This window comes from Chlamydotis macqueenii, chromosome 3 (genome assembly GCF_036417535.1).
Source record: "Chlamydotis macqueenii isolate bChlMac1 chromosome 3, bChlMac1.mat, whole genome shotgun sequence".
NCBI classification, from domain to species: Eukaryota; Metazoa; Chordata; class Aves; order Otidiformes; family Otididae; genus Chlamydotis; species Chlamydotis macqueenii.
Window position 1 is genome coordinate 108,394,143 of NC_141558.1, and position 25,460 is coordinate 108,419,602.

General features: G+C 37.7%; 1 protein-coding gene across 1 annotated transcript in view; it reads right to left on the reverse strand.

Annotated features, from left to right (window-relative positions):
• SYNE1 (spectrin repeat containing nuclear envelope protein 1) overlaps window positions 1-25,460 on the reverse strand; it is a 310,078-nt gene that overhangs the window by 48,472 nt on the left and 236,146 nt on the right. The window contains exons 106-122 of the mRNA XM_086745962.1: window positions 23,945-24,145; window positions 23,095-23,268; window positions 22,512-22,643; window positions 19,464-19,660; window positions 18,308-18,440; window positions 17,717-17,899; window positions 16,302-16,451; window positions 15,111-15,287; window positions 14,288-14,443; window positions 10,012-10,167; window positions 9,121-9,291; window positions 7,492-7,625; window positions 5,930-6,134; window positions 4,524-4,706; window positions 3,370-3,516; window positions 2,180-2,334; window positions 1,665-1,812 (exon numbers count right to left, since the gene is read on the reverse strand). Coding sequence (XP_086602088.1) covers window positions 1,665-1,812; window positions 2,180-2,334; window positions 3,370-3,516; window positions 4,524-4,706; window positions 5,930-6,134; window positions 7,492-7,625; window positions 9,121-9,291; window positions 10,012-10,167; window positions 14,288-14,443; window positions 15,111-15,287; window positions 16,302-16,451; window positions 17,717-17,899; window positions 18,308-18,440; window positions 19,464-19,660; window positions 22,512-22,643; window positions 23,095-23,268; window positions 23,945-24,145 — 2,802 coding nt within the window. The remainder of the gene's footprint in view (window positions 1-1,664; window positions 1,813-2,179; window positions 2,335-3,369; window positions 3,517-4,523; window positions 4,707-5,929; window positions 6,135-7,491; window positions 7,626-9,120; window positions 9,292-10,011; window positions 10,168-14,287; window positions 14,444-15,110; window positions 15,288-16,301; window positions 16,452-17,716; window positions 17,900-18,307; window positions 18,441-19,463; window positions 19,661-22,511; window positions 22,644-23,094; window positions 23,269-23,944; window positions 24,146-25,460) is intronic.

Genomic DNA, 25,460 nt, shown 5'->3' on the forward strand with positions numbered 1-25,460 from the left:
AGGCCACTGAGGTAGCTGGGGTCCTCTTTGAACAAACATCAGCAAAGTTATGAGTAAGCACTGGAAAGCTGGTAACAGAGCTGGAGGCATTTCAATATCCATTCTGGGAATGCATGTGGAAATGGAATATTTTCTCATTAGCTTCAAAAATACAAAGCAAAACAATCTGGAAATTCATCTCAAGAAGTTTAGATTTGACCCTTTCAGCTGCAAGGAGTGGAAAGAAAATCCTTCATGAGTATTAGGAAGCACTGCAAAGAAAATATAGTCTATACATTTAGACTATATAAAATGCCAAAAAGCTTTAGGTAAATGAAAAGATACAGTTTACAGGATTTTCTTAGGATGAATTACAGTATTTAGAAAATTAGATATTAGTTCTTTAAATTCTGAGAAGTGACTTTATAGTTGTAGTAAAAAAAGCTTCAACAGGTGCCTGAGTAACACTCATCTGAGCTAACTGCTCAGATCAGTGTTTCAGGAGAGAATTAAGCTGAGATTTCACAACTGAATGCAAGAAGATTGTCGTTAACGCCTTTAAAAAATTATAGCTATGACTGGATACAACAACATTAGCAAATTAACCACTTAGACAGTAATGATTTCTGGATTCAAATCTCAAAGAGCTGAGATGTCTCAACTTACACAGTCTGTCCCGTTAATGCTGGCAGCACCAAGAGGAAATTAAATGGATGGCATTTGTGAAAGAAAAGGTAGTTAAATGCTAAAGCAAATGTATGCTAAAGCAAGCAAAAATGGTTGTGAAGTACTTTCTGCTATCAGACATTCACCCAAATACTATGCTGGAGATAAGGCAAGATGAGGGGAAGGACATGACTCCCCTTATGATCCGGACTGAGTAGGTCAACTGAAAAAGTTGTGGGAACTGAAACTGGTGTGGCCACATGGGAGCTTTGGTATGAAAATGGACTTGTCTCACTTGATCTTTACCAGGATTCTTGGCAGTAACAACATGGGTGGAGAAAAAATGTGCATCACTTGACTTCAGTGAAGAATCATAAAGGCATCCTCTAGTAAAAACTCTGAATCAGTTTTTCCCTGCAGCAAAAGCTGGGCTAGTTCTTGATTTGTTACAAACAGACAAATTACTCTAGCACACAGCAAAGATCAAATCAGTCTGTTCTCCAAGAAAATGTTACTAAGTGGAGGCCCCATGATGAGTTATACAACACAGTATTTGACAGAAAAGTCTTCCATTAACATGCTCTTCAGATGCTGTATGTGTAGACAATTTAATAACAAATAAACAAAACCAGAATAAACTCAAAAAATACAGATTTTCTCCAGTTAGGACTGAAGACAAATGACCAAATTGCATGAGGATAATTAGGTTCTATGGGAAGACCAAGAAAACCTTTGATTTCCTTGGTACAAACCAATCTAAAGTAGACTAAATGTAGGGGACAAGCACTCAGAGGCATACTGATTGGTTATAGACAAATGCAGTCAAGTCCTCCCACAAAGTGGGTATTATTGACATATTTGCATGCTTCTGTTTTTAAGTTAAGACATTCTCAGACGGTGCAGGCAAATGTAATTCAGTTCCAGGCATACTATTATCTTACTCCACAAAAGAATGTGTGTTCCATCTATGTATAAATAGTATGTCTTGTAGTTATGTACAAATACACACGATGACTTGCCTCATGTGCCCTCTGTTGCTCTAAAAGGCTCTGGTAGTTTCCTGAAATCTCTGCTGCCAGCTTCTGCTCAGTCTGAACTAATAAATCCATCCAAGTCTCACATTTCTCCAAGAAGGTCTGCTGCTGCAGCAAGAAGGACTGCAGCTTACTGAAAGACAGACAAATGGATTCAGGTAAGGTCTCCTCCTCTGACATACAGTGTTAAGAGTGCCTTGCAATAACTTTTCCAGCAGAAATACAAATCAGACAGTATTGCTTTTCCCACTCAGCTGCCTCAATTCATTTTATTTAGTCAACACTTTGAAAAGTAGCAGTCTTCCTCATTTCAAAATCTGTTAAGTTATGGCAAAACCAACATCTCAGCTTACTGGCTTCATTCTTTACTTATAAGGACACCAAAGGAAAGGAGCTTTGGTTAATGAAATATCTGTAACATTTTCTATACTCTGCAAAAGATACACTTTCTAGCTGTTGTAATCTAAGAAAACTATACAACAATCTTTAAGTGTCCCCACCTGAATCTCTCAGTAGTCTGAGAGGAGATCAGAGACCAATGTCTGTTCAGGTTCTGCATCCTTTTGATTTCTTTATCATTCAGAGGAAGCCTGTAACCCAGCTCATTAAGACGGTCCAAATCTGGGGCCATGCTGCTGAACTTCAACATCTGACTCTGCAATAAACAATAAAAGTGATAACTAGGAAGTTCAGTAATTGCACTATTACAGACTGCAAAATTATGAACTAGCACTCAGTTAAATTTGGAACGTCCTTGGTTGCCACCAAGTGGCAAGTAACCCCTATGCCAGGGAAAGATTGTATTTCCAGTTTTCAGCCTCTGGTCCCAGCCCAGGAGACTTAAGTTCGTATTTAAATGCACACAGAGAAGTAAACTCAAATTGTACCGAAGTGTTTTGCTAAACTGGGGATTTAACACTCAGAGCTGTAAAAGTAGGCTAGTGCTTAAAGCCATATGTTCATATTGTCAAAAAGTGAGCCTTTTTCCTTTTTTCTTAGCCTGAATGCTAGGCTGGCAAGTTCCCATTGAACTTAATCAAGTTTTTATTTTACATTTTTAGTACAGAAATATACAATTCACTACGTCAGGAAAATGTCCTGGTTTTAATCCTGCCAGAAAAACAATGGAAGACTAAAATGACAAAACTAGCCTAGGCTGCAAAATTGATCAGCTTTCTATTAGGGCTTCTGAAAGAAGAGGTGGGGAAAAAAAAGCCCCACAAAAAGAAAGAGTGAAAGAGCTCAAATGGATATCACATGCTACACAGTATGAATATTTCTTCAGTACATCAAAATATCCCAAATGAATAGATGATTTAATCCCTAAATTAAATACCACTGAGACAGGAATTGCATAAATTCAAAAAATGTCAAGAGAAAACAAGATGAAGGAAATCTCCAAAATCTGCTAAAATTTCCATTCCCATTTTTATTTGATATCAATTTTACTCTAAACAATTTGCCTTTCTTTTTCTTCTTTACTCAGGAGCAAAGTAACTTGGACAACAGTGATTGACAATCCTTGACTGCCATCAAACTTCTAAGTTCTCCATCTTACACTTTGCATGAGTGACAGTCCTTTAATAGGTATAGAATGTACGGACGATATTTGGGCATATCCTGTATTACAAATAACCAGGCTAATATAAAAAAAAAAAAAAAAGCAACACTTTCTGTGTTTATTAGTCACCTTGAGTTCCTCCATCCTACTCTGTATTGCTGAGAGATCAGATGAATGACTGGGATCCTGTCCTTTCAACATTTCTTCTGCTTCTGTTATCCAAGCCTCAAGGACTTGCAGGTTCTTGGCAAAGGTTTGATAGTCCAGCACTCCAGCCTTCAACAGAAAAGGACCAAGAGTTTAAGAACTCCAGCTACGTAGCATCCATATTGACATGACACTCCTGTTTATTCTCATTATAGGTTTGACAACAGCTATATAGGCTAGGAGCAATTGTAACTGTTGCTTTGCTCACAGACTGTGGAATTACTGTTTTTTCTTTAGGTTAGAACACAGAATTTTTGATCATAGCAAAAAGGCAACACTTCAACTAAGTGAATAAATATCTCCTTGCCTTAAAATAGACAACCTTCTCTAACTTCCTTTTATGAAACTAACTCCTTTACTTAATTTATTGTCAGCAGAAAGAACCACTAGTTGCTAGTACGGCAATTTGAGATTAAAAATTTCTCTTATGTTTTGTCTCTTCACAGCACAGCGATATAAGCACATTCTAGACAATGCTGGATTTCTTGGGTAAATCTTCTTGTCAGTCAAAACAGAAGCCACTGCCTTTGTTGCTTTCTTACCCATATACTTTCCTGTGGAACACATTCTGCCATTCCTCTTTTGTTCTTTAGTCCCTGGTGACACAAGGAATTAGCAACATCTACTGTGTAGGCTTTGACACAAATGGTAAGTGTCACTCTGGTCACTGACAGGAACTGTAAAAATATATTCTACAAAATTACTCAGAATCTTTCACTTGTTTTACTGCTAAAGAACTTGCTGGGAAGCGAGGTTGTCTTCAGGGGAGCAGTAGCTGTGGATTCAGCTGTAAATAGTACTACTGTCTGCAGAAAGCACGACGCCCTTGGCATTCCAGATGGACACTGTCCTCCACGAGGTTTGCTATCCTTTTCCCAGAATTTGGACCTTCTTACAAGGTCTCCATGCTGGACTTGAGCGTATTTTCTACTCTCAGCTTTGGCTTCCAGGGAAAGTCCAGAAAATGCTGATGAACAGGTAACAACAACCTCTTCTCCCATGTACTTTTAGCTATTCTATGCATTCTTAGGTACCACAGGCTGATCAGATTCAAGGACTGAAAACACTCTGCATACCTGAAGTACAGCCTGCTGCTTGCGGAGAGCCTGTTCTAGGGTTGACAGATTCTGGTTTAGAGAAAGCTGATCAGACTCTATAGCTGCTGCTGCTGAAGCCTCCACCTGGCTTTTTAGCTCCTCTCCCAATTCTTGAAGTACAACCAGCGACTCCTGTGCTGTCTTCAAATCCATGAGTACATCCTGTGGCAACACATTGAATAAAGTTACCAAGAGTTAACCTGGCACTCTGCTGATGTCATCCTCCCCTGATTTAAAGTAGGAATGACATAAACAAACTCTACCACTCTATGAAAAGCTTCTATTTACTACTGTATTTCAATGCCAAAGTGTCCACTCACACTCTGTATGCAAAGGAAATGATACGCAGAAAAAAAAAATTATGTTGAACTACCTGTGCACAGAGCAACAGAAAGAAGTGACTGTTCAGCTGTCTCTCAGCAAGCCCCAGGTACTCATGAGGCAATACTTGTTGAAAAAAGCACTTGAAATTCACTGACATGCTGGTCCTATGCAGTGGCAGCCCTCACTGTGGATTGATTCAGGTCTGACTAGACCTCCCTTTTTTTCCCACTACAAATCACCAGGGAAGATGAAAAAATAACTTTTGTAAGTGGCCTAACATAATGGCTAAATCATGGGACATTAGAAAAGGAAGAAATTATTCAGACTGAACAATCTGAATTGCCAGTTCAGATGACTATGGCAGCAAATGCTGAAAAAGCTCATTATTTTTTTCCTTTTTTGTCCTTGCAATTTTTTTTCTTACAATAAGACTATTAACATTTTAATTTGTCAATGACACTTTGCATTAACTTAAACTCAAAAGCACCAAAATGCAACCACAGATAGGAGATAAACTGTCCTGCTGCCTTGAAATAGTCTTGGAAAAAGGAAGAATCTCAAGCTTTCAGAGTGAATTATGCTCTTCTATAAGGAAGGATAAAGGCATTCCCAGAACATACAGAGTCTCTTTTCATTCAGAAAATGTGAACAGCCTTGACAGGTGGGAATATAGTTAAGGAATATTGTGTTGCTTTCTATTACAAGGAACTCGATGGATTTGGTAGAGATATTTTCCTAAGGAAGAATCCCTTCAACAAACAGCGACTCAGGACTGAATCAAATTATATAATTTATCCACCTTCTCCAGAGAGGTGACTTCAGATACAAGCTTCTGAAACAGCACCACAAGAAGTAATGGAGGGATTACATGAAAGGTCTGACTAACTCCTGCGATTTGGGTAGCAGACGTAAAGCTTTCTCTACTGCACCTGACAGACGCATCAGTAAAAAGAAATGTGTTTGTATGCAAGTTTCCAATACACCAAGTATATAGTTTAGTAATGGAGAGCCTGTTGTGATTTTTAGCACACACTGCTGTGAAAAAGCTTAACTGAACATACATTACAGTCTTGAATCCAAGTAGTAACTTCATCATCAGCAATGTGTTTGCTGGTGGCAGTCTTCAGGAGTTCATTGGTCTGGTCTTCCCGTTGATGGACTGTGGAAGAGCACTGCTGGTAACAGTCCTTGTACCTCTGCCACAGCTGAAGGAGGCTCTTACTGGCACGCAGCCGCTCTGTAATCTCCTGGAGAAGGTTGTCCCACCTGGTGAAGAGATTAGATAAATGATCAAAGCCTGTGAGTCCACAAGAACTATCACTGTCCCTCTTCCTCTCTACTATTTCCCATGGTCTTTGGCTTTTAAATTTGGTAATAATAAAGATCTAGACATTTGGGGGTGGGGGAGAATAATCCAAGAAATATGTTGTCAGGCTGTTCTGACCTGTCACAGCAGGTCTAGTTTGTTCTGCATCTTGGATGCTGTATATAAATGCTTGAGATCAGTACTGGAGTGCACTTTTTGAAGCAAACCTCCTGCTATTTCCACTTAGCACACTTTGGTTCATTGCATAGAGCATCCACGACAAACTGTGAACTGCCAAGGGCCTAAGAGGGCCAAAACCAGGTGTAAATATGAAACCATTTCTTCTGCTGCAATTTCCTCCCAAACTTTGACAGAAAATTCGAAGTCATAAAGCTCTGTGTAACTCCCTTCTAAAATACTCCCACAGCTATTAAAACTCTTTGTATTTTTATTATTCAATTACCTATCTAATACTCCTTTAAATTATTGGCTCTAATGGCAACCAGAAACATGTACTTTTTCAAATGTGCTAGTATTTATCAAATTGCTTCATAATTTCCTCACTAAAGGAAATCACAGTATTTTTCAATTATTACAGGATAAAAATGATGAAGTGAAAATTCTGTCAGCCTTCACTGAAACTGTTAAATCCTACAGTATCTTTTATGAAATGGGGTGAATAATCCCTCCTTCTGCTTCCAGATTCTAGGACATGATGGGGCACATATTAAAATAAATTTGGCATGACTGTGTTTTCAAAAAAACCCTCAACTTTCCACCAAACTAGTTTTTGCTCTTGGATCCCACCTTTCTGTGGCTTCTCTGAGTAAACCCTTACACTGGTTCTGGCCTGGATTCAAAGCTGGGGAAGCCATTTGCCAAGCTACTGGTGAAGGCTTAAACCTTCTTCCCTATGATGCCCTTCCTACAACTAGGAATAGGAACCTGAAATCTGTGGAACCTGGTGCATGCATAGTAAACAAAATTTTCTGACAAGATTCTCACATTTTAAGTGCAGTATTATTTTCCAGCATGGTATTTATGAATCTTCGTTGTCAGCCATGCATGGAGCAAAGCTACTGACAGTAATGTCCAAATGCTTTGCTAGAGAAAATAATGTTTCATTTATTATTAGTAGTAAATGAGACAGTCCTGCTCCAGCCCTTGGCAAAAGGAATAATCCCACCCACACCCCCAAGCCCCTAAACCATAAAAAATAAACTATAACAAAAAAAAAAAAAAAAAGAAAACCTGAGTCAATGTATAAATGCAGATTTACAGCTGAAAGTAAAGTTCCAACACACAGACATTTTCTACCTCATATTCATTTCTTTCAAAGCGCTGGTAAGTGTTTCAGTCACTGGTGGGTGACATTCTTTCAACAATTGATTGGTCACTGAACCAAATTCCTGTAAGCTACTTTCTTGCTTTTCCAATTCATCTTGTAAGCTCTAAAACAGATAGAAGAATTAAAAAAACAAAAACCGAAAGAAGATATATGAGATATTAGAGGTATTACAATTGCACGATGTAGAAACATTTCAAAATAGTATGTAACAATTATATCATACAGGTTATGAATACAAAACTTCACTTTATGTGTGTTTAATCTAAATAGAAGGTTGTTTAATACAAAAATTGTTGTTAGATTCATTTGATTCAATATCAAGGTATAGCAAAAAGTAAATTTTAACCTAATATTTTCTCAAAATGTAAACATCTTGTAAAATAAATGATTCTAAACAAGTACGCCTGTACAGAAGGAGTACGTGCATGGAACTGCTTCAGAATAAAATAAATTAAATAACATTTCTCCTGTTTAGAATAAGATGAAAAAAATAACAGCATAAAAAAGCTTTATTCTGAAAATAAGGTTCTTGCTCTTTCACTTATCTGTCTGAAGTGCTGCTGGCAGGGAAAATGCTCATTTTTTTTTAACCTTAAATATTTTATGCATTTTACTACAATTTGAACAGCCCAGCAAATCTCAAGCTGATTAAACAGTATAATCAAAATCTTAATAAGCAAAAAAAGTAATTTTCAGTACCTGTTGTCTTAGTGACTCCTCCTATCTGACATGTAGAAAATGAAAACCTAGGAGAGTGGCTGTAAAGCACACTAACGGATGCTGTTTAAATCTTTGTTTGAAAAGTGCTGTTCATGCTTAGGACATTTGGTTTTTATATGTCTGGGCTTCAAATCACACAAAATATTTCACTGATAATGTAAACTTAAATTTGCTGGCAAATACTACCAACACAAGGTTCTTATTAGTTTAAACATCTGGAAATGTTTGCATAGTTATTTTTTATTCCAAAACCAACTTTCTTTGAAATAAAAGGTTAATCTATGTAATAGAACAATAATGCTAATATTTTTAATTTAATTATTTAAATTAATTTATTTCAAGTAATATTCATTTATAATTTTAAAACAGAAGTCTCTCTGTTTTTTATGCTTTTCTTACTATGGAAAAATCACTTGAACATGGGAATATCTCAGCTTCTGAACCATTATTTTCTTTGATCTTCAATCTACTGCAACCACAGGGTTGCAGGTTGAGGAGTGGGGTTAAAACATGCTCTCAACATGCACCAGTGGCTCAGAAGTCTGATGAAGCCGAGTCAGAAACTTTAGTTTTAATAGTCATTACCATGATTGAAAAACTTTTAACAATTTGACAGTCCAGCTCAAAATTTAAAGAAAAGCATAAAAAAAATCCCCAAAGAAAACAACTATCACCATTTTCTTTTTCTGCAAAATGAAAAATGCAATGGCTATTTGACAATGTGTTCTCTTAATGCCATGTGATTTTAATGTGCCAGTACGTCTGTACTTCCACTTCTTATGAACCAAAATGTATAGTTATGTGCAGTCATGGAAGGAGGACAAGATTAATTCTTGAATTCATCCTTAGTGTATCAAGAGGCATGGTATTCTTTTCACCTGAAGGTTATCAACTTGAACTTTCACAGCTTCCAAAGAACCAGTAAGGAGATAAAAACGAGACAAAGAATATCTGGCCTCTGTCAGGTAACTATTCAGTTCTTCATAAGCCACTTTGTAAATGCTCCACTGATCAAGAACAGATTGCAACGATATCTTCAGTTGGCTAACCTAGGAGGAGGAAGGAAGAAAAAAAAAAAAGTAAACTAAAAGTATTCAAGATATTTGAGTTTTGTTTAAATTATTTCCTTCCTTTTGATCTCAAATGTTCTACATGCCTGATCTTAAACTTGTTGGAAAAGGAAGATATGCACAACCGTCAGCTGGGCTTACACTGAGTACAGCATAAAGTTCTGCTTGATTTTATAAACCTAGGATGGCAGGAACTGAGAAGGTATCAAATTCATTCTACTTTGGTCCAAAGCCGGACCAAGAGAAATTGCTTAAGACTGTGAAACATATATGCCAAAGGCATGCAATCAGCCTAGGAAAGTCAGCAGAGAGGCTAGCTCTAACACACTGCATTCCTCCTGAGAAGGCGGGCTGATGTTGATCAATATTTGGATGATGACAATTTATGTTGATCTCTCCCTTATTCTGTGAGACTCGTGTGCTTGAAAAAGTTGTTTCTTACAGATGATCTGGTACCTTTCCACTAAATAGCAGGAAAAAAACATCTAAAAAGCTTCAATTAAAAGCATCCTTGAAATAGAAAATATTATACCCATTTTATGTGGAGTATAAACACAAAATCAGGGATGGATGGAAACAGGGACACAATTCAGAAGCTCTTCGCCTACAATACAGAAGAAACCCACTAGCTGCAAATTGCTACATCTCCTTCTCCTCCATGCCCTGGAGCTATAATTTTCCCCTTGATGATTCTTTTACCATGTGATCCAGATTGGCCCAGGAATGGTTAATTTCTTGCAGTGTATTCATAACGGCAGAAGAGACTTCTTCCTTCTTGTTCTGTATCAAAGAAAGACCAATCTGTTCTACATTTTCTACTTCTTTTTCCTTTGTTCTTATTGATTCTTCTAATTCCTGAAAAGAAAAAGAAGATACCTGAGTATTTTTGTTTGTTTATTTGGCTAGATAATGCCTTGAGACAGAAAAGATGCCTATAAGCTCCTTAGTTTAAAAAATAGAAAAGTCATGCTTGCATAGTTTGGCTGCTTGTTCTCAAGAGAATCATAATTCATCAGCAATTTTATTTAATATTTTATGTTCCCTTTAAAGCATAGTTGTTTGTCTTTAATTTAAATAGAAGCATGCCCTCTACATTAAACTTCTGTGTAATCTTCTGCTCTCATCTAAGAGTCCAAAACTCATTAAAAATAGGACAGCAGTTTGAGTACATGGGAAAACTGTTGTGTGTCTTAGTTTGTCCTAGAACACTGGGAGGGCTTTTTAATTAGTCCAAAGCTGGCTCAAGCCTCTGGAAAAAAATAAATTTTGCCACCCAACGAAAAGGACAGAATGACTTTCTAGGGAAAGATGTCAATTTGCCATGCCTCCCCACATGAAGTGGAGTCTTTATTCCTTTGCCAGGCCCCAACAAAGCCCCTTTCCTGAAGACAGCGAGCCTTCCCCTTTTCTAGATGACAAGTTCATTGAAGTTCAGCCAATGACAACAAGCAAAAGACTACAAGAATTTTCTTTATTGCTTCCTCAAGGTTGTATGCTGTTGGGAAGCATTAATGAGCTTGACAGCATTTTGTTCTGCTCAGCGTTCCCACACATGAACCCAAGAGAATGGGAAGAAAATGAACAGTTGACATGAAAACAAGTAAAGAAAACAGGGCTGAGTACACAAGCACTGAGGCCATGACAACTCGTTAGTGGCTTGTTTTGCTGCTTCAGGCAAGTGCTGACTGTGTTGTTAAGATCACCCTAGACTGGTCATGGAAATGCTGATTCAAAGTTGGCTGGTTTTATCACATTTTATCAATAAGTGAAGTGCAGAAGCTCTGATATGTAACATTCACTAGTCACAAAGCCTGTTATCTTCCTCATGCCTCAACAGCATGAGAATGAAGTTAGAAAATGATGGAAAGGGGACAAGAAGACTCGGTGAGCAACTGTGAGTCATATAGCATGCTCCCATAAGATCATTCCTAGCCAGGAAACTACCTCTATGATTTCCTAGCAGAGTGCAGGGAGATCCAAGAAAGTCCTGCAATGCTCTAACTCATATGAAAGCTGTGTAGCTTCAGGTAGTGCAAACACTGAGTCTGAGCAGAGGGGGGAAGTATGGCTTGTAGGCCTCAGGCCAGCACAAACTTGTGTTTACCTGTCTGGAGATAAAGTAGTCAGTGTGACACGGAAAGCAGACTGTGAGGTGAGAGCAATCTTGTGATGCCCCTACATTAATTAGTACATCTTGTGATCTCAGGTCATATTTTAATTTTCTGCAAACCTTTCCTTACTGAAAGAGATGGATCATCAGGGAAAGAAAAAACAACACAACAAAACTCTGGGCAAACTGAAAACCCGTATCTCTCAATAAACTACTCTCCCTATGAATCCAAACAACAACAAGAAGCAGCGAACCATTGCCATAACAGACTTTACATTTTAGATAGCGGGGAGAGTATTTCAAACCAAATTCTGCCCAGTCTTGTGAACACTTGCTATTAACAGAATTATCCCTGCACACATATAAAACACTTTTGTCTATATACAGATATGTGAGAGCATTTTTGCTGCACTATTTACTCTTGGCCTTTCCTTCTCTATTATTTCACATTTCTTCAAACTTCTAGCCATGACCTTGTTCCAGACTACAGCCGTGAAGTAACTTATCTTTTTTTTTTGAAACAAAGCTGAAAACAAAGCAAACACTTCTAAATTGTACATGGTAAATGTGACTTTCCAAAAAGTGGATTTTAACACTAAAAAGGCATTTACATTTGTACAAGGTTGCTTCAAAATTTAGAATGTAAAACAGGTAAAGTTTCAAACACTAGGAATAGCAAATATTTCTGGTTCCCTGTGAAAAGGCATTTTGTATTCATCACTTTAAACTCATAATTGAATTAAAAGACACACTACTGTTTCTGATCTCCAATGGGAAAAAATGGTTGCCTTCACTTATTCATATGACACTAGCAGCAATTAGCATTTGTTAATAAATAAACTGCAGCTTTTGTACTAGTTGAACCGGATACCTGGGAGTGTCTGATACAGTTATTTATTAAACAATTTGTTTCTCTGCTGATCAAAGTCTTGCCATTCATAACTGACTCCCCAAGTGTATTTGCTAACTTCCTTGACCAAAAGGAACCATAGAGGTGATAAATCAGATTCAGCTTTGAACTCCAGCCAAGCACAGCCTGTCGCTTATGTCAGGCTACGCTAAATTACCCGTGCTTCAGTCATATGGGCTTATTGTGCTGAAACCATAAAGATACCTGAATTGAAACTAAACACTGCAACTGGTCTGAAAATTTAGGTCAATAATTTTGGAAAAAAAAAATTGACTTTTAATATATCTGGCCGAACCAACTATTTGTCTTTACAGAAATAAACATGGTTTTAATACCATTTAATATAGATTAAATTCTTCTATGCATTTCATTTGAATTGATTTTCAGTTGTTCTGTTTGTGAAGACTTAAAAGTGAGATTGTACTCATCCCATTCGTTAAATGCATGCAGAAAAGACAGTCACAGCAGCCCCCAACATAAGAAGGGCATAGACTTGTTGGAGCGAGTCCAGAGGAGGGCCACAAAGATGATCAGAGTGCTGGAGCACCTCTCCTATGAGGACAGGCTGAGAGAGTTGGGTCTGTTCAGCCTGGAGAAGAGAAGGCTCCAGGGAGACCTTTAAGCAGTCTTCCAGTACCTAAAGGGGCCTACAGGAAAGATGGGGAGAAGCAGGGCCTGTTGTGATAGGACAAGGGGTAATAGTTTTTAACTAGACGAGGGTCAATTTAGACTAGATATAATGAAGACTTTTTTTTACAATACAAGTGGTGGAACACTGGAATAGGTTGCCAAGAGGTGGTGGTAGATGCCCCATCCCTGGAAACATTCAAGGCCAAGTTGGATCGAGTTGCTCAGAGCCCCGTCTGGTTGGAGATGTCCCTGCTCCGTGCATGAGGGTTGGACTAGATGGGCTTTAAAGGTTCCTTCCAACCCAAACTATCCTATGATTCTATGATTCTTTTAAGGGGATGAGAACACCAAGATTTTGGGCATACAATTTTCCTGATAGAGTTTAATTACACATTTGTTCAGGTGCGAAATTTATTATTTGGTGTCTGGTAAAGCAAAATTCTTTTGAGCAAAAATTTTCTGACGCCTGATACCATGTAGAGGCCACATATGTTAATTCAGAAAAATCTGTTTTGCCTATACGCCTATAAGCTTAAACGCTAGCCTGACAGCCCCAGATGCAAGCTTCTAAATATTATGATATGTGCTACTCTGAGTAAGATGTTCAGAGTCAACTGTGATAGCCTATTCACTGCTGTGTAGTCCCTGTATGAATTTCACATGAAAAACTGAGGTAGTTCTGAACTTTTGTGCATTCTGTATAGCTGAGCTTTGCCTCATCCTGTCTTGCCCAGCATAATCATGACTCTCCTTCGGTCTTCTGAAAGCAAAAGAGAATTCAGCACTATTTCCTTCTCTGGATAGTTGAATATTTGAAAATATTTGATTCCTAACACATTTTGAACAAAATCATAAAAGCTCCTTGGATTCTAGCCTTTTTCTTTGAATAGTCAAGTGGAATAAATCAGGTGGAAAAAGAATGGAAAAAAAAAAAGGAGGTGGAGGAAAGGTAGTGATAAGGCAGAAAAAACAAGTTTCCAAATAGTCAAGCATGGCATCATGTTCCATAAGACTGGCTAAACAGGAACGGGAAAGAATTCTTTTGGCAGCTTTCTAGCTCAGTATGTCTGACATGCTTGGAAATGTCCATGCTTTAACACACAGTGCAAAAAGAATAATGACTTTGTTTGCTTTTAAACATCTTTGGGACATTATTGCTCCTTCGTCCTTTCTTATTGCTTGCACTTTAGGAATGAAATCTCTCCCCCACTGAAGTAAAGAGAAGTTGTCACTCACTTCACTGATATGAAGATTTCACATGGCTTTATCAAGTGTTATTTCTAACTGTTGGAAAAAGAATATTGTTATTTATAAAGGGACATTACCTGACAGTCTTTCAAAGCATTCTGTACTGAAGCCTGGTCTCCAATTTTCTGTTGCTGTTTCAGCTTCTTCTCTTGAGTTTCAAACCAAATTTTTAGGGACTGTACATTATTTTCATATTCTGTCCAGGATTCCTGCAGACTTTCCAACAGCTGGATCTGCAAAGAAATATGAATATATACTTTCTCATACAATTACCTTTATTTTTGGGTCAATTAAATAAATCAGTGAAGACCGATGCTGACCAGTACCTTCTCAGAATTCAATGCTTTCAGAATTCAGAAACAGCATATGCATTCAAATTCAAAAGGGCCCTCCACTGCAAGGGAGAGACTGCCAAACTGGTGAATGGCTATTAAGGTCATTAGGGGGTTGAAGTGCATGATATACATGGAGAGGTTGGCTTCATTCAGCCTGGGGAAAAGAAGACAAAGGAAGTATCTCATAGTGCTGTCCACTCCTTATGCGGAGATACAAGGAAGATGGAGGCAGACTGTTCTTGGAGATGCAGGGTAAAAAGAGAAGAGGTAACAGCCGCAAGTTGCAACAAGGGAAATTTTGATTGGGAACAAGGCAAAAACTTGTCCCCCAGAAGAGCGGTTAAGCAGAGGAATGAGCTGCACAGAGAGGCTGTTGAATCTGCCGTTAGAGGGTTTCAAAAGTCAGGTAAGCAAGCCCCTGTGTAATCTGATGCAACTTTAAAGTTAGCTCTGTTTGAGCAGGAGGTTGGACTAGATGACCTGCAGGTGCTCACAACCATTACAATCTTATAGTTCTATGTATTTTGAAAGTTTGCTATAGAGCAGCTAGTTTTTTTGTCTTTACCTTTTCTGTTATAAGGCCTTGCAGGATCTGCCAACGTCTGTTCATTGCTCCAAGCTGTTCTGCAAAATCAGTTTTGTCGCTACGTTTACTTTCAACATCCTGGCTGCTAATCTGTAGCACTGATTGGTTCACAAAGTCTACTGTCAATTGTTTGCAATTTAAATCTATCTTGAAACCCTAGTTGAAAAGAAGGGAATAAAAAATCCAAAACATAAGTACCACAATTTCTCACCTTCCTGCAAAACAGAGGAAAAATGCTCACAAATTACAACTTAACAACAATTCAGCTAAAAGATTTTTCAGCAATGGCATGGCAACTAAAAGTATTGATACTTTTTCATAAATACTGAGAAATAAAGCAGCAATAACATTGCCTTTGGAATAAAGAATCTGTCTGCCTCTCCGCTGCCAAAAAAAAAAAAAACCCAAACAAAAAAAACCCTATAAACATATTGATATTGGTCTGAAGGATCAGATGAAAGAAAAACTGGGTATATATTAATTTTTCCACTTTATTTAGTCTCAAAAATTTTAATGCAAAAAAAGGTAAGATGGAAAATATTCTTACATACACAGAAGAATAACAGCCAAGATGTAAAGTGATTTTTGAGTGAAACAAATTTGATACTGAGAAAAAAGTCACTGTGTGCAGATCTATTACAAAAACGCTACTGATCTAGTTAAAAAAGTGAAATTGTGTTGTATCTCTACTCCTCAATAGTTATCTCAAGATGTAGTATCTTTACTTTTTGCTTCAGATACTGGTCAAAATTATATTGATCTGTAAACCACTGGCCACCTTCCATTCAAGAACAGGCTACACTTTGAGAAGGTGATACTATGAAAAAAAATCATAAAACAACTTACATAATTTGTCAAGTACTTTGTGATTTGGAGTGAAAGACAGTTCTAATAATAAATTTTAATCATGTGCATATTGCTTTGGATCTACCTGGAAACTAAGGTAAGCATATTAAAAATTATGTTCTTGCCATAACTAAACAGCAGAGTAAAAGTGATTTTGGCTTCTTTTCCACAATATCAAATATTACCCAATTTAACTTGTGTACAATTCTAATCACTCCACAATGTAAAGGGTTTTTTTTCCTTACATCACTTATACTTCACATATAGATATATATTTAATGGGGACAAGTTAAAAGAGAAATCAATAACATTTCCACTCAGTACCTTGTACTTCTGGACATAATCCTGGATGACTTTCTGTCCTACTACATTTTTTATATTCTCTTCATCCTGCTGAATGACATTTTCCATCAGGGATATCCAGCTCATAACTTCAGTGATAGCATGGCGAGAAGGAATTTTGTCCATCTGAAGCTGTAGAGATAATAGACTTAAAATGCACGTTGTGAAGAAAATGGTTAAGAATTCCTTGCTTTGCATTACCATAGTACATTTCCTTTATCTGCTCTTATATTATTCTACATTCCTAACATATCACTGAAGTTTATAAAAAGAAGTAAAAAAGAGAGGTTTTAATAGGAGATATATTGTATAACTGCATGCATCCTAATTAGAGAATATTATATTAAGGCTTCTTATTTCCATTCTTCATTGTACAACAAACTAGACAAACTCTGAGATTAAATTTCTGACTTTCTAATGGTTCTGCATTCTCATTCCATAATTCTGTATTTGCTATACATAGAAGATTAAGCTATGCTTTTCCTGTCCTTGTAAACAGCTAAGGAACAGACTCATGGAAAATAATTTTATATTACTGTTCTTCTGTGGTGATTTCTAAATGGCCTGATTTTGAATAGTACCCGTTTTTTTTTTTTCTTAAAAGACTCACTTTCAACATTTGATACAGTAGTGCTTGCATACATTTAGTTACTCAGAAATGGGTTCTATGACATTTTTAGGTAGACATGTATTTTGCATTGCAAGACAGTTCAGAGAACTACTGAATGACATAATTTCATATAATATACTAGACTCACTTAACATTTGTTACCCTTCCTCTCTCCCCCTACATCACAATGATATTACTAACTCTGAGACCATTTCAAATTACAAACTGAAGGAATGGCTTACACTGATAACCTCCTAACAACTAAATACTAAACTAACTTATAGACCAGTATACTTCCTTAATTTCAGTATTATAGCATTAAAAAACAAAACTACACAAGCAAAACCCTCCTGCTCCTACATACTCTAGCAGGAACTTTGCATAATGTTTTTAGTTTTATTTTGTCTTGCACAGACTTGAGCGCAGTCTATTAAATTTGAACAAAGTCACTATCCAAACCTGACTGGGCGCAGGGATGCGAACTCCCTGTTTCCAAAAACCGTACCAACATTTTGAAAAAAAAAAAAATCTCATCTGTTCTTTGGTTAAAATTTACCAAATGTAACTGTGAAAGTCTGAAACTAACACCAACTGGTGTTATACAGTATGGGTAGTCAGGATTTGGACATAAGTGTAAAGCTTTCCCACATTAAAACAGGTGTAACATTGTTCATATCTTGCCTCACATGCATAAAGTGAGGAAGGGAGGAACTATCTCTCAAAGGCAGTCCCAACTGTATGGTCTGAATTTTCTGGAATATCAAAAGCCATCACTGGCCTTCCTAACCTGGTGCAATTTCTCTTGTACTGCTGGGATTTGTGTGAGTAGCTCTGTCCACTGACTGTCAATGTGGGACAATCCCGCACGCAATGCTGCTGTATCCATCTTCTTCAGCCTTAGGAGTTGGTTCCCAGTACTCAGGACAGAAGATTTCTGTGATGACTTAGCATCCACTTCTTTTGAAAACTCCTGTAAGCAGAAGCATTTTTGTTGAAATAATCAACTACTTGTTTATTGTATGTAAAGCTTTACCTTAGAAAGCTAAGAATATCCTGACTTCTCTTTACAAATATGTACTTTCTATCAGAGTTTACCAGCTATGCTTCAGACCAAGTGAAAACAAAAATTGTTTTCAGTCATAAAACCATCTTCTGTTTTCAGAATCATCAAGCTTTACAACCACTGCATACAGCAAAGGAGTGCTTAAAGTGCATACACACCGGTTTTTTGAAGGACAGCTCATCTACAGAAGCAGAATTTTTTTTTTTGCATATTCACTACTACAACGATGAGAAAGAAAATATAATTATATGATTGCTTAACTGTTCATTGGTAATTAGAGAGAAAAAAAGTGTCCTAGGTCCATGAATGACTTACCAAAAAGGCGTTCAGGTGGTCTCGGACTGTTTCCAGTTCCTGAGGAACTGTCAAAGACTGCTGGCTCCAAAACTCAAGTCGCTCCTTTGCAGACTGTAACCAATGTGTCAGTTCACTTGATTCACTCTGATACCTGTAAAGATGTTTAACGAACACCAAAACAGTCATTGTCACTTCTTGTATCCAACAGAGCAGTCTCCCCTCCATGTGAAGGAATATACTGTATGCCAGATTTAAAATAAAAATATTTAATTTCCTTTACCAAATTTCAGAAAAAAAACATGATTTAGAGACAGGCATGGTGTAAGAAGCTCTTATTTTAGCCATTACACCCACAATTACTAACAGTGCCTTTGTTTTGCCTCTTAGGAAAACCTAAGTTTAATGAAGGACTCGGTTACAAACCTGTTTGGGCAAACTGTAACAGCACCCCACCCCACACACATAGAACAGATTTTTGCTTTCCACAAGAAGGCTCAAATCTTCCAAAACCTTTACCACAAGGTATCTCACAGCAGATTTTTTTTTTTCCCAGAAACTATATCCATATCATTGCATGTGCCAAGCAACTAATGAGATGTCAGATGTCAGGTTATGTGTCTCCACATGACCTTTACACATACAAACCCTTTATGTATCTCTCTTGAAAGGCTAGTGAGCCAACAAGCCCAGGATATTATGAGTAATAGACAAAGCTGATGTATCACTTAGAGAATTCATTTCAAAAGCAGCATAGGAACACTAGTAAAGGCAGCTAAAAGCTCCCTTCCACATATGCAATGTCACAGACCCACAAGAACCCAGCAGTGGCAATGGCCCTGCTAGAACGTGCTGAGGCTACTCACGCTACCTAGCAAAGCACACACCCTTTCTCATCAACCTGCATGTGCATGGAGCTTCTAACTTAGTCACTTAAATAAGACATCTTCTGACTTCCTCCCAGCAGTTGTTATCTGGCACATGTTTTACTGAAAATGAGAAAGTATGATAGCACTTCTACGGAATAGAAGCAGGATACCATAGAGTAGTCAAACTATCACATACATCTCAAAGTACTTGCTTTCAAATGTCAAATCTAATAATTCTGGGTTCAGAATTACTTTGACCTGACCAGTGCAGGTAAAGAAATTTACACTGTCCATTCCATCAGCATTACCTTGTCCAGTGCTTCAGTATTGTCTCCAGCCTGTGAAGCTCCTTGGTAACCTTGCTGGTGTTATTTAACCAGTGTTCTCCCAGCTGGTTCAGTTGACTTTCGAGATCTGAGCAGCTGACAGAGAAAAGGAGCCTTTTCCCATCATCTAGCACTTGGTATAATTTAGGTTGGTATTCAGACAAGCTAGATCTCAGATGCTGTAATGACAGAGGAGGTGGTTAGATAGCTCTGCCGGTCTCTGCTACCACACTTTCTCAACATTTAGTTTTCTTTTATTGCACTTTGTAGCATATCCAATGTCACCACGGCACATCATCTTTTTGTCCCTCTACTCCAGCTCTAGAACTCCCTGAGAACCATCATGCAGAGAACCTTCTCAAAATCTGAACATGCTGTCACAAAACCCCTCAACTTCAATATGTCTATTGACACCTTCTTATGATGAACTCCTCCTCAGTGTAGATATTTTACACCTGAAAAGAACAATTTCAAAAGAATCTTCATGGACCAGCACCATTTCTGAGATAAATTGATTAAAATGTTGGAAAACTCTATGCAATGAAAGTTAAAAGTGTTCAATATCAAGTTATTAACAGTAGCTATTCTTCAACCCTTTCAATGCCTATCTTCAGCTCTCTGGTCACCTAACTCATCTTTTACTCATCTACCCTCCTGCTATCCACGCCTACAAAAGAGAAGAACCCACCCCTCCAAATCCCTGAACGCGGAAGCCAATTGTTATTGAAGGCAAAAAAGGTACTGAAAAAGGAAAGGCTGTTAATACTTTTACCATGAATTCAATCTGGAGCAGAGACAGATTTAATTTAACTGGTGACTTGTGAATGGGTAAAGAATTAATATATGTGGGCAAATATACCTGCCAAATTCCACTATCATTACATAACTAGTATAGATTTTTAAAAAATCTGTATATTTGACTAAGCTTGAGCACAAAATGTACATCCATTCCCATTTTTCAGTTCTACTGAAACTAATCTGAAGATAAAGTATACAAAACTACCAGTCTCATGGTGAGTACATAAACTTTCAATCACTCTTCTTATTTTCTCTTTCACATAAGTAGAGCTCTAATAACATAACAGAATTTTATACTTACATATGTCTGTGTCTATGTGTGTACTTACATAAATATAAAAATGTACTTACATTATATAAAAAGGACACTGGTGACAAGCTGAAAGTTGAAAGTTTAGACCAGGCATTACAGAAAACCTTTTCACATAAATTAATGTATAACTCCTAGAGAGTAGCACAAAAAGTTCTAAGTCATAAATTGATTATGATGGATTGTTAGCCTAAATGTGGCCACAGGGAGATGAAAAAAAAGTATTAAAATTTATGTCACAGCAGAATCCAAGAATCTGTATTTGAATAACCTAATTTAGGTAACTGACAAGAGAAATAAAAAAGGAAAACTAACTTAGGGTCAGGACCAACACAAACAATGCCTAGCATTAAACAAAACCAAAGTAAAACCCACACACATTAGATTGCTTAAGTTCTCCTCATACCATTGCAAAAGCAGAAGGCTGTCTCATAAAAGAACAAGATACATAATAAATTCAGAGTAGATAAGAAGTCATTTTGCAAGAAAAACTTGGCAGACATTTTTCTGTAAAACAAAACAAGAAAAAAAAAGAAAAAAAAACCCTACCAAAGTGCCAGCTGTATGATGACACAAAGACAAAACATTAGACCAGAATTCTCATTTCGAGAACAGACTGAAAAAATAGGATGTGGTAGGAAATCTATATTTAAACTACTAGTTCTTGTTGCATTTGAGGAGGATGGCAACTCGGGGAACTACAGGTTGTTCAGCCTCACCTTGCTCTTTGGAAAGATCATGGAGCATGTTGCCTTGGAATCCACTTTCAAGGACAAAAAGACCAAAAGGTAATCAAGAATATTCAGCTTGGATTTTGTCTTATGACAAAATTACTGTCTCTATGGATGAGACTGTCTTCAGTAAGGCCTTTGACACCATCTCCCACAAGAGTCTCCTCTGAATGCAGAGAGAATGCGGGCTGGAGAAATGCACTGTCACATGTGTTGAAAACTAGCTGCATTACCAGTCTCAAACACTAGTGATCAAAGGCTTGATGTCTGGCTGGCACACTGTAATGGGCTGAGTACTCCAGAAATTGTTGGTATTTGAGACCACACATCATCAACATCATCATTAATGGCATGGATGATGACAGAGAGTGGTCCCTCAGTAAATCTGTGGATGACACTAACCCGGTGTTGAGTGGTTGAGACAAAAAATGGCTGATTTAGTCCAGAGACACTTTGATAAACTTGAGGTTGGAGGCAGAAACTGTCAGAGGCTCAACAAGAAGTGCAAATTCTGCATATTGGGCAGATTGATCCTGTTTCTCAGTACAGGCTATGAAGGCAATGGCTACCGTACTTAACCTGATATCCTCCATAACCAAGACATCGTGGATAAAGTAAGTCACTGGCCTACATTAAGACTGTGAAAAAACAATTTAAGTTATTTTTTTTATACACGTCTACATGTGCTGATGAGGCCAAATCTAGTGCATCTGATTCTGCTCTGGCCCCACCACCCCCCGAGTTTACAAAGAAGTAGTCAGGGTCTGGCATAGTGCTATTAAGATGTTTAGGGACCTAGAGCACATGTCCTTTAAAAAGAGGCTGAGGGAGGTTTACTTGTTTTAGATTGACAAACACGAGGCTAAAGGCCAGTCTAACAAAGGCCTATAAGCATTTGGAGTAGAATTAAGATGATAGATATAAATGCTCCTCAGTAGTGCCACACAATAAAAAAAGGACAATGAAAGTTGAAAGTTTAGGCCAGGCATTACAGAAAACCTTTTCAGTAGGAGGTGGTGCAGCACTGCAATTGGTCCCCAGCTCAGCTGTGGGATCTCCATATTTTGAGGTTTCCAAAGCCTTTGCTGATCCAGCCCATGGCAACTGCCCTGCTTCAAGTGGGAGGCTGGATGACCTTCAGAGGTCCCTTTCATCCAACTTTTCCATAAAGAATGTCCAAAAAGCACCAACCTGAAAAAGTGTAATTCGGTCCGTAAGCCTGTCCTCCGTCTCTTCCACCAAACCAACAGTGGGGATGCTACCTTCAATAGACTCTAGCTGTCTGGTAAGTTCCTGGTAATCTTCATCCAGATGCATCCAGGTCTGCAAGCACAAATTATCCATGTATATGGTGAATACTGAATCTGAGTTTCTAGAATTTTTATTAGTTGCTTTCTTGATCTGACATCCTACAGCTGCATGGCTGTGAATGTACAGAAATAACAGTACAAATGTCCACTGAACCTATAATAAGATATCATGTCTGTGTCAAGCTCAAGTTGTGGTTAGAACACATGGATAAAGCTGTCCTGGTCTCCTTGTCAGCTAAAGCTAAGGAGTTCTCTTAAACTTAGAGGAACACAGCTTGTGTCATCTGAAAGTCACAACAGTTAAATAGCAAAGATTACATGTGGTTTATCAGTGTCTATCCTTGTGTGTATGACAAAAGGGACTGATGTACATCAGTTCTGTTCAAGCATAGGAAATCAACACTACAGAATATCCTGGTGGTTGATTACAATGCCAGTACAGAAAAGACCACAGAAATTCTCACCTCTAGAATGTATTCCAGCTCCACACCTCGTTTATGAGCCAGCTTTAATACAGCTGAAGCTTGTGTCATTAGCTCTGAACGTGATCGAGTTTCCTTCAAGAGAGCAAAGCTACTCATCTTTCTGAAGAGCGTTTCTGTCAGGATCATGTGAGACTCCAACCCCTGAAAATATTCCTGAGAAATTTGGGTGTGAGGTAGAGAGTATAAAGAGAACAGAAATGAGAAAGTTGTTACTCAATTCATTATCACTATACCAACATTTTAAGACAACAACAGTACAATCAAGTATCTGTAGACACAGAATTAGGTAAACATTTCACTCCACCAATATTTCACAAAATCCAACACATAATTTAAAAAGGACAATGGCCTTTTTGAAGAAAGAAAGAGGTCATCCTTTCAATGCAAATTCCACCCCAAGTCTAATTCCATTTAAAAAAATAGCTTAAATCAGATATATACCATCGAAAAACTCTGCCTAATAAAAAAATGTGGGATAGTCTTGTTACATTTCATGGGGGCTATTAGCAAATGTAAATTTCTGTTGTAAAAAAATGGAATGGTAGACAAAACTGCTATGTAGCATGACAGGACAAGAATAGGAACTTGTTATTAGAATAAGGAAGAAAAAGAGACCTGCCTGAGTTCACCTTCGACAGAGCATTTGAAAGTCACTCAGTCAGAATAGTTCATTGATTCTAATTTAAAACACAGTAAGTTTTAATATTCTGATTTAATACTGGCCCACCATTCTGAAAGGGTCCTGAACCGTCAGGAACAGAAAGTTAGCAATCTGCTGTGTACAAGCTTACAGTTGTGATTAGTCCTGAAATATGTCACAGTTTCTTACCTTATGTTTGTCAAGTAGTGACCGAACCTCTTCCTTAGAAGCAACAATCATTTTCTGGTCACTAGCCATCTTTTCTTGGCCTGTTTCTACCAGGTCAGCCAGGTCCTGCAAAGCCCGTTCATACTGCCTCTTCAGAGCTAGATTCTGGTTCAGGTCACTCCGCCTGGATCCAATGATCATCAGCAGCTCATCATACTTATCCTTGGGGGCAAAAAGCAATGGTGATTTTCATTTCATACCTTACATGTGTTTCTAGAAGTAACCTTACTGTCTCTGCATTCCTCTGTGAACAGTAGCAGAATAACATCTATTCCCAGCTCAAAAAGACTGTGTGGATATACTGACTTCATTGACAAATTAACAACTCACCATTCAGAGAGAAAAAATAAGCAAGATCTGCAGCTCTTTCAAGTGCACGTATTCGAGAACAAAGTTAGCAGAATCCCAAAGGCTTACTTCAAGTAACAAAGGAGTAGAGTGATTAGGTTAAAGTAATCAAAAAACAGACTACTGTGTGGCTACTGCACACTGTAGATACTGTTTACATTTTGCTTCTTACACTGCAGAGGGTTGGATGGACTCCATCATTGCCACAGACTACAGGCATCTCTAAGCCAGATTTGTCTTGCTCTCTTGCCCCAGCAGCTTCCTGGTAGCAAGCAAGATACGTACAATCCATAGTGAAAACAAAAAACCAGTCCTAGACAAGCAATATACTTTATATAGAACAATAAAGTGTAGAAGAAGTGCAGTGTGTATTTCACAGCGTACCCATACTGCCAAATTACAAAAAGAGCCAAAGGAAGAATCTCATTAGTTCCCGTGTGCTATTACTCTTTGCAACCATAAAAAGTGAGAACAACCTACAGATGCTTTTCTTCACCTGAACAGGATTACTTTCTTGTTTTGGTTTGGAGAACTCTATCCTCAGAACATATGTCTGACTCTGAGGATATGAGGATAAGCTCATACTTTTGATCAAGACAAGACATTCAGAAATTAATAAACAAAAATATCTCTACAACCATCCAGTGCTACAGCAAAGTATCCACCCTCAGACTGTAGCTGGCTCTCCTAGCTTTAAAGAGACAATTGTGAGAAGCACAACAGTCAAAAAAAAAGCAAAAGGAAGGGTTTTCTGAAAACTGAAATCAAGAGAAGGGGGGACATTTTACATAATCTGTCAGCAAAAAAAAAATAGGCGGCTTCAGCAAGAAGCAGCAGAACCTTCAGCTGACATTTATGTTTACATGCTTACCTTTATCTATTTGAATAGGGAGTCAACAAGAGCTGAAAGAAAATATGTTTTTGTGTAGTTTGACGATTAATACCACTAACAATAGAGATGCTAGAAAATTTGAAAATGCAAAAGTAGAAAAACTAGGTGAATTAGAGAGAAAACAATCTTTTATACACACTTAAATGCTTTTAAATATGCTTTCATAAATGCCCTATGAACACTAAAAAGGAGCCTACTAATACCTTTGATATAACCAGACAGGTCTAGGATGGAACT